The sequence below is a fragment of the Armigeres subalbatus genome, chromosome 1, assembly GCF_024139115.2.
Source record: "Armigeres subalbatus isolate Guangzhou_Male chromosome 1, GZ_Asu_2, whole genome shotgun sequence".
Lineage (NCBI taxonomy): Eukaryota > Metazoa > Arthropoda > Insecta > Diptera > Culicidae > Armigeres > Armigeres subalbatus.
In genome coordinates this window covers 49,928,124-49,937,578 of record NC_085139.1, presented here as the reverse complement: position 1 = coordinate 49,937,578, position 9,455 = coordinate 49,928,124, and the positions used below count along the sequence as shown (strand labels likewise).

General features: G+C 41.6%; 1 protein-coding gene across 1 annotated transcript; it reads left to right on the top strand.

Annotated features, from left to right (window-relative positions):
* Positions 1-2,151: 2,151 nt before the first annotated feature.
* LOC134206159 (transcription initiation factor TFIID subunit 3-like) lies at positions 2,152-2,550 on the top strand. Its single transcript, XM_062681850.1, has one exon. It carries the CDS (start codon positions 2,152-2,154, stop codon positions 2,548-2,550), a length of 399 nt encoding a protein of 132 aa, XP_062537834.1.
* Positions 2,551-9,455: the final 6,905 nt, after the last annotated feature.

Here is a 9,455-nt window from a genome sequence, read left to right as displayed (position 1 = left end):
AAGTTCGGACTCCCTACGAATATTGACTACTTTCAGATTAATTAACTTTGCGTATTCATGGGCATAATTGGGTGATTCTGGTTAAGTCAACGAATTATTTTGGATCAGTTGATAAGCTCTTTTACATCAAAATTGGAAACCACTGTATTAGAAAGTGATGTCGGTCAAAGTATCAAATTCGTACGCAAAGCATATATCTATCGAGTTTCGGTTGGAACGGTCGTTCATCTCAGTTCACTTCTCTTCTAGTATTTTTTTTTTGTTTTCTAACGACGCGTAAGCCCCAATGCCTGAGGGTCAATAAACTCGTATTTTCGCGGACGGTAAAATCGATTGAAATGGTTTGATTGGAAGCAGATTCAGTGAGTTTCTTGATGCGTGTGTTACGTACATGGATAACCACCAGCAGGGGAGCAGATTGTTCGATTGCGTAAGCAACACGTAACGTAGAGTTCGGCCTTATATGGTTGCTTCTGTTAGTCAGCAGCAGTCCAACTGCGACTGATGAACTTCCATTAAATTACAACTTCCACAGTGCTGACCATCAACAATGGATGCAGCCATAACAATGGTCATTATGGCCAGCATCACCTAAATCCACAAATATAATTCGCATTAGATTGGATCACTTTGAACAATTTACCTCCTCTTTATTAAGCCAAAAGCCGATTTTTAGTTACTGCTTCATCATCACCAGTTCAGTTAAGGCAATCCACGAAACCTACCATGTTAGCCAATATCGTCCGCTTATTTCTTAACAAGTGACTGAAAATTAACTCAATATGGGAAACTATGTACAGGCGAGGTTGGCTTCGGTACAGTTTGTCTTTTTTTTTTGCTTATGGTTCAATAACCATCGAATGTATTAAAACCTATTGTATCGATATTATTAATAAAAGGAAGTACCAAAAGTTATACAAATCAAAGCCTGCAGTAAATTTGTCTAACCTTCAAATCATGCATCTTTAAAATACGATGCACCATGATACCTTCCAAGATAAACATCTTATTAGTTAGTACTTAGTTATGGTAAACGGAAACACCTCGTATCTCCCTTCGTCGCCATTCACAATAGAAAGCAGACCGCATCAACCAAAGCTGTGATAATCAGAACGAAGATGTCACCTACTCGAAAGCACACTTTTCACCCAGGTGCAATAGAAGCTGGGAAAGGCAACCGAAACTATAAAAAGTGAACGCGATGCAAAACTGCACGGCAGCAAATGGTGCTTTTAATTAGTGTGATTAATCTACAACGCATGACGGCGGCAGCACGGAACGATAAGATCGCGTCGAGTGAGCACAGGTTTGATTTTCCAGCGGGTCTATTTTTAAGGCAGCCATTGTGACAGTTTCTCAGCTGTTCACACATTTGTGAAATTAAAATAAAAACTCTGGCGTTCGCATGCAAGCGGATTAGATCTGAGTCATGGATGATTGTTGATCATCAGCTAGAATCAGCCAAAAAGCTGATCCCAAAAGTCTTCATTACTGAGGCAGATTTTCAAAGCTTGATTATTCATTTAGAATACACTGAATCCTGATTTAACAAGATTTACATTTACACGATTGTCTTGGGATAGGATATTGTGTTAGTTACAAAGGATATTTTATCTTGATTCAATTCGGTGAGTGTTGCGATCTATGGGATGGGATATAATTATGCGTGTTCGCCGCAACAGATCCTCGTATTGAACTGCTCTAATGGTGAGCGACGTGAGCCACCATCCATGGGCATGAGATCGCTTGACGGCGATAATGTGTCAAACTAGATGATTTGCAAAACGGAGAATCAACAACAAGACGGTGATAATTAAAAGTGAATCTGATTGAATTAGAAATCGTTGTAGTTGATTATTATTATTATTTCAAGTAAAGTGAATTGAATCCTTTATTAAACCTAGATTAAAACTTAAGAAATACTTACAGATTAAAATTTGAGCTTAACAATCTACATTTGTTGTGACTAGTAAAAGTATAGTACGGAGACTGAAATGTAAGTAAAACAGAATTTGTAAACCAACCTTTCCTAAAAATAAATGCTTTTTTTAGCTTTAAGCTGATTACACCTAAATTTCAGGTCGTTGATCATAGCTGGAAGAACTCCAACCGATACTATCACAACATTTTATTAAAGATTTCAACCGGAATATGAGAAATTCGTTGTCGAATGTGCGCCAAACCCGGTCGCAGACGAGGGCTCAGCAGGCGAATGCGAACCTCGCACCGGGTAATGACGACGAAAAAGCATCGAGTAAGGTTTCGGATGATTCTTTCGTCCCATCAATCGTAGATCGAAACGGAGGTGAGTTGTTCGATTGTGCTGGTTGCGATCGGCCAAATAACTCTGAACGGTATATGGTTCAGTGTGATAACTGTGATCATTGGTACCATTTGACCTGTGCCGGTGTGAAAGTGGCTACAGTGGGCTCGAATAACTTCGTTTGTGCGGTGTGTACGTCAGCTAAATCTCGTCGAGCGCGTAGTCAGGCAAGCGGTATTTCGAGCACGTCGAGTGCCCGTCAGTCGAAAGTGGAACGTGAGCTGTAACGCCTGGAAGAGGAACAGAAGTTGCTAGAGGATTTGACCCGTGAGCAGATTTAGAAGGAACGTGCTTTGAACAAGAGGGAACTTCGGGAAAAGCTAGAGCGAGGAAAGCAGTTTATCGCTCGCAAACATGAGCTGTTGAGCCGTCAGCAGAGTGTAAAAAAATCGAAAATTTTTGGTGAAGTCCATTTTTCATCATTTGTCAGTTCACTTCCGACACATTCATAGTCGGCTCTGGACAGTCAATATTCAGTTGAATATTAGTCATTGAATATTTATGCACATTTTACAAATTGATAAATTATCTGAAATCTGAACACGTTTCAAATGAGTAAAGTGATTTATCACACAGGACTGAATCCGATTTTCATCCGCGAGGCACTTTCAACGGTAAACGTCAACATAAACAATGCTAATTATGTTTTTTCTGCACATAGTAAACACACTCAGTGACAGTCGAATGAATGAGTTCGTGGAGTAGTCGTCTGACTATGTCATTCTATGTTTTGAATATTCATGCGATGTTTGTCAAAATTCGGACCGAAGTTGATTCATGAAGATGAATATTTTAAGCTCTGGCCGTCAGTATGAAGAAGGAACCAGTGTGCGTAGTGTGACGAGCAGCCAGAGGAGCGCAAAGCGGACCGAAGAATGGGCAAGACGGACCGAAGCGGTTGCCCAGGACATCGTTGAAGTACCTGAGTCTGCTTCTGCATCTATAAGCATCGATCAACCACTTGAAGAAAGTCTGCAAAATCCACAGGAAGTGCAACCTTCTTCGACACCTCTGAAGACAGCGGCATCTGCGGTTCTAGCACCGATCGGAGAAGATAGGGTTGGTGCAGGATCAGAGGTGAAGTCGATCCCGAGGACTGTGGCCAGCATCACTATCGATGAGGAATCCGAGCTTTCAGCTGATGGCGCCATCGGTGGAGAGGTGATTCAGCAGGATCAGGATAAGAACCAGGTGGGCTTGCCCCTAGTTGATCTGCAGCCGTTGACAGATATGCAGGCACGGTTGTGCCAACCGGTGCAATTAGTAAAACGAATCGAATTGGAACCCATTGCTACAAGCGGTGGAGCATCGAAACCGGTGAGGTCCGGAAACAAAATGCGCTGCAATTTCAACGGCAAACGTAAACGGAACACCGAGTTATTCGAGAGTAAACGACGGAAACGTGAACTTGACCTGGTTAGTCGGATAAAATCTACAGTGGCAGCACGCTGAGGAGCTGAAACAAGCACGTGATTCGGAGGGAGATTTGCGAGCTCAGCTTGCAAGGCAAGGTCATGGACGATTAGAACTTGCGGTCCAAGTAAAATCCCTGGAGAAGCTACTCGTTGAGGAGCAAAAGCGAAGACGCACTTCGGAAGCAAATTTGCGGAATCAATTGTCACTACGGCATAAGGAATGCGAGGCGCTGCAACTTCAGCTAGCAGAACTGGAGACTGAAATTCAGTGTCTGCGGGGCAGCACCCAACAGCTGCAATCCCAGTTAGAAGCAGCTCAGCAACGCGAGTACGAATCGGATCGCCAACGAAATGAAGCGGTCACAGAGTAGGGAAGACTGGGTAGACTTGATCCCCTTTTTTGATTTCCGATGTATCACAGCCAAAAGTAAATAAACATACGCGACTTCCACACAGACTCTCTAAGAAATATAGTATGTACCTTTACTGATGTATGACAGTCCCTCAATTATAGTTGTTATTGATACACAATCGATTTTTTGGAGAGCTGTCAAAAATCGACTTTGAAAATATTCGGGGGAAATTGATCTCTCTCCAAGAACTTGCTTTGATAAAATTAGAAAGGTGCCCTCAGGTTTTGCCTTTCTCGTATACAAAGTATACGTAAAGGCTATATGTTCGCTCCAAAAACAAACTTTTTATAGAAGGCTCGGAGACCCATAGTGTTATATACCGATCGACTCAGCTCGACGAATCGAGGTGATGTCTGTGTGTGTGTGTGTGTATGTGTGTGTGTGTATGTGTGTGCGTGTGTATGTGTGTGTGTGTATGTGTGTGTATGTGCGCAAAAAATCGCAACAAGCATTCGACGCAGAATCCTGTCCCATTGTTTCCTATTGAAAATTGGCCGGATCGGACTATGGGCTCAGAAGTTATGGTCAAAATACTTTTTTTTAGACAACAACGAGTGGAAAAGTCTAGCCCATTTTTCAGGCACTTACCCTTAACCGATTTACTCGCAACAAGTTGCATTCGACGCAGAATCCTGTCCCATTGTTTTCTATTGAAAATTGGCAGGATCGGACTATGGGTTCATAAGTTATGGTCAAAATACTTTTTTTTAGACAACAACGAGTGGAAAAGTCTAGCCCATTTTTCAGGCACTTACCCTTAACCGATTTACTCGCAACAAGTTGCCTTCGACGCAGAATCCTGTCCCATTGTTTCCTATTAAAAATTGGCAGGATCGGACTATGGGTTCAGAAGTTATGGTCAAAATACTTTTTTTTAGACAACAACGAGTGGAAAAGTCTATTCCATTTTCAGGCACTTACTCTTAACAGATTTACTCGCAAAACATGTTTCATGTTTTCATTAAGTTTCTGCCCATTGTTTTGTATTAAATTGACCATAAAAAATTTAGCCAGAATATTAGGTATTAAGAACTAATTTACTTTTCGAGCACGTTCAAAGAGAGATCTGAGTAGAAAAATTAGCGTAGTCGATAGCAGTTCTATTCTGCTGTCAGGTTTGTTTTATATGAACATTAAAAAATGTATGTGACTTCGTAGCTATTGAATTGGCATCGACAAATACAGATTAAAAATAGTCTCAAGTCACGCTTTTTTTGGAACAGAAATATTCCATAAAGAGAGGGGGAGTAACTTCAATGTTCATAGAAATGAGCGTTTTTCAATTGCGTTTATCTTGAATCATTCGATTAATACTCATAACTCATGTTCTATTTGAGTACCGTGAATATAATTAAGAACTTGAAATCCAAAAATCGCTAGCTCGGTTGACGGAATTTTGAAACCCTTTGTACGACTAATTACACATATATCGAAGTAAGCTGCTCAATTGGTTTGTGAGTTAGGAGATGGCGAATTCTGCTTTAATCAGGGAAATTCAAAGTATCAAGTCTTCCAGTTAGTTTCCGGCGTAACTCACTTCTATCTACCACAAGCATTTCATGCGCAACCGAGAATAGGATTTGAGCTAATTTTGTCCGTAGTTTGAATTATCGTTAAACAAATAAATTTCATTATTAATGAGCGTTTGTGGTGTTTTGAGGGAAAGTTATCAGGTAATCAATTTTTTTGCTCTTTTACTATTATCCGATAATGATAAGGTACGTCCTAATAATAATGTAAATAGGATGTAGTTTGTCAAAAATCCATGCTACATACGTTTGAACATTCTTGGTTTTCTAAAAGATGACGCTTATAGTTTGTGTAGATTACGAGATGTTACACGAGATGTTACACGACAGGGCCCTCCTTAGCCGTGCGGTAAGACGCGTGGCTACAAAGCAAGACCATGCTGAGGGTGGCTGGGTTCGATTCCCGGTGCCGGTCTAGGCAATTTTCGGATTGGAAATTGTCTCGACTCCCTGGGCATAAAAGTATCATCGTGTTAGCCTCATGATATACGAATGCAAAAATGGTAACCTGGCTTAGAAACCTCGCAGTTAATAACTGTGGAAGTGCTTAATGAACACTAAGCTGCGAGGCGGCTCTGTCCCAGTGTGGGGATGTAATGCCAACAAGAAGAAGAACACGACAACTTTGACATCAAGAGCCTCCTTATTATAGCTTTATCCTGATAAAGCTTGTAGTCGGAATAGGCTCTCAAAATGGTTTTAGCTACATTCTCAATATTTCGAAGATACGATTTTTTTTCTGATCTTGGAACATGTCTAATTTGAATAGTTCTCTATTTTTGGTTTTAATTCTTTCAAAAATGGACGCATTCAGGCTTTTGATTGATTATTTGTTTACAATTTAACTTCATAAAAAATATTTTGCAATTTCTGATCATAATACCTGGTTTACAGTTAGCATTTGAGTGATGAAACGGTCTACTTTTCCATACCAATGACATGTATGGGTGCTTTAATGAACATTATGCAACTCAAATGGGTTGCATAAAATCCATTATTTTCCATTATAGCAAATGCTGGTTTTCCAAATAGCACTCATTTAGGTGCTATAATGGAAAACCAGCATTAGAACAATAGTTACATGGCCACATTTGGCTCAATTGGCTTGGGTGGGTGTTCAAACAGTGTATTCTCTGTATCACGTAATAAATAAAATAATTTGGTGAGCATGACATCAAATTCTCCAAAGGCAGGTTTATTTATCGCTCTATGGTCTGTCGAGCACCTAATGTGGCACGATAACATGGAATCTATTTGTTTTCTGCAGCAACACGATTTTTTGGCGAGATTGATCATGTGAAGTAAATAAAATTGTACCATTTTGGTACAGATTTATCATACTCGTGCTGAAAAAATTATCTTTTTGCAACTAGTTGCACAAACTACTATTTTCTTCTTTGCAATGAAACTGCCATAGCATCATCCCATGAATGAATATGTACAAGATACAGCGATGACTCGATTTTTAGCATGTTAAAATTTTTCTGCCCCTGATTTCAGCTACAACCGATTTTATGACGGTTTTGATATGGTTTCTCCACGAGTCAAAACCATTAATTGCTTTATATTAGTTCTATTTGACCTTGAGACTTGATCCCCTTTCTATGAGATCTACGCAATAAATATTTTTTTCTGCCAACCCTTCATCAAATCCGTCAAATCTACAAAAAATTAGAAGCCTAAGAACAGATTTATATTTTTTTGATTTTTTTCGCCAAATTTTTGTATGGAAGACTAATGGGGGATCAAGTGTCCCCATATTGAGGCAATAACTTCAAATCCTAATATCTCAAAACTTTGATGGAATGTTGACATTTTCATCAGTACAGATCAATAAGCATATTTATGGCTTGTTGCTGTGAAAAAACGAAAGACTTTGGTCATTGTTATAGAAAGATGTTCAAATTTTGCGTGGCCAATGAAAAAATCTTTAGGAAGGTCAAAACATACAAACCACCCTGCAGAATAAACAAGGTTGTCAATCCAAAGCATAACTCACCACATAAAGGTCATTTGTCTAGAGGATCGATACTAAAAAATAAGCTAGAACTAAACTCGCACACTTTCATAAAGCTGTGGGATCTGGGCTAAACGATTTTCGAGATACTTGAAGCATCGTTCTGCCGATAAAACATGGGGTGATCAAGTCTCCCCGGGGATCAAGTCTACCCACCTTCCCCTATTGGAACCTGCACGACGAAGTGCAACAGTTCGTCAGACGTAATCAGGATCGGCCAGCGGATGAAGGTTCTCCTCCATTACTCCCTCCGCCAGAATCTTGGAAAATGCAAATAACGTTGAATGTTCCAATCGCGCCGAGTCAGATCCTTGTTTTCCTACTCCTCCTCCAATTTCGGTAGATCCTGGTTTGGTTAGTGGTCAGCGGTTAGTGGTCAGCACAAGCCGGAATATTGGGGGTGGAATCCGGAACATGACTGGTCCCATTTCCTCTGCAAGTATCCATCCACATATCCAATCACAGGCTCAAATATCGTCCTTTTTGAGCGGTTCTTTGGGTCCGACGCCACAACAAATCGCTGCTAGACAGGTGGTAACCAGGGAGCTCCCCACATTCTCCGGAGATCCGATCGATTGGCCACTATTTATTAGCAGCTATCAGCATTCTACACAGGCTTGCGGGTACACCGACTCCAAAAACCTTTTGCGCTTGCAACGTAGCTCGTCGTTCAAAAGACTCGATCTGGACGGCAGATGGAAAGCTGTAGAAGCAAACAAATTGTTCGCTCGTTGTCTCACTTCGCATGCGCGATGGCCGTGTAAGGGAGAAGATGGCGGAATCAACGACTGCCCAAAACGACATCATCAACTACTTCACTTCGAGCCACCAATGTCATCGAAAACTACCGTGCGGTGGTTACAGTTCATCGGCAGCTGTCGTCGTCTACGCTTTTTCGGATCCTCCCAGTAACCCTATTCGGGAAACAGGGACAGTTCGATACATTCGCATTCCTCGACGAAGGGGCATCAGTAACACTCGTAGAGCGGTCCATTGCCGACGCACTCGGTGCAAGCGGAGAAGTGAAGAACTTGAACATCGAATAGACCGAAGACATAAACAAGACGATTGCTGGAACAGAAGTCGTCACAATGGAGATTTCCGAGGCCGGTGGAAACAGGCGGTACAGGTTGTCCGAAGTCTACACCGTCGACAATCTCGGACTACCACAACAGACCACCGATTACGCAGAGCTCGCTAACCGATACGCGCATCTAAACAAACTGCCGGTGAAGAGCTTCCGATGTGCTGTACCAGGAATCCTAATCAGTCAAAGCAATGTTCACCTCCTCGCTACTCTAAGGCTGCGGGAAGGTGAATTGAACGAACCGATTACAACGAAGACCAGGATCGGATGGGCAGTTTGTGGCAATGTGAGGAAACCACAAGCCAATACGGTGTACAAGCAGCTACACATACATGCTGTAGTAGACCTCCACGAGTACGTCCGGCGTTTCTTCGACATCGAGAGCATGGGTGTAGCGGTGGTGCCAGCCGTGAGAGGTGTTGAAGAACAACGTGCGAACAATATCTTGGAAACGACCACACGTAGGTTGAACGACAAGAAGTACGAGAGAGGTCTGCTCTGGAAGTACAATTACGTCTAGTTTCCAGATAGCTGGCCGATGGCAGAACGACGCTTCAAGTATCTAGAAAATCGTTTAGCCCAGAACCCACAGCTTTATGGAAGTGTGCGTCAACAAATGGCGGAATTCAAAGGCAAGAGCTACATTCACGAAGCGACAGTGGAAGAAATGG

What these genes read in the sequence shown, in the direction of transcription:
- LOC134206159 (XM_062681850.1), top strand. Translation starts at nt 2,152, where the DNA reads ATGAGAAATTCGTTGTCGAATGTGCGCCAAACCCGGTCGCAGACGAGG.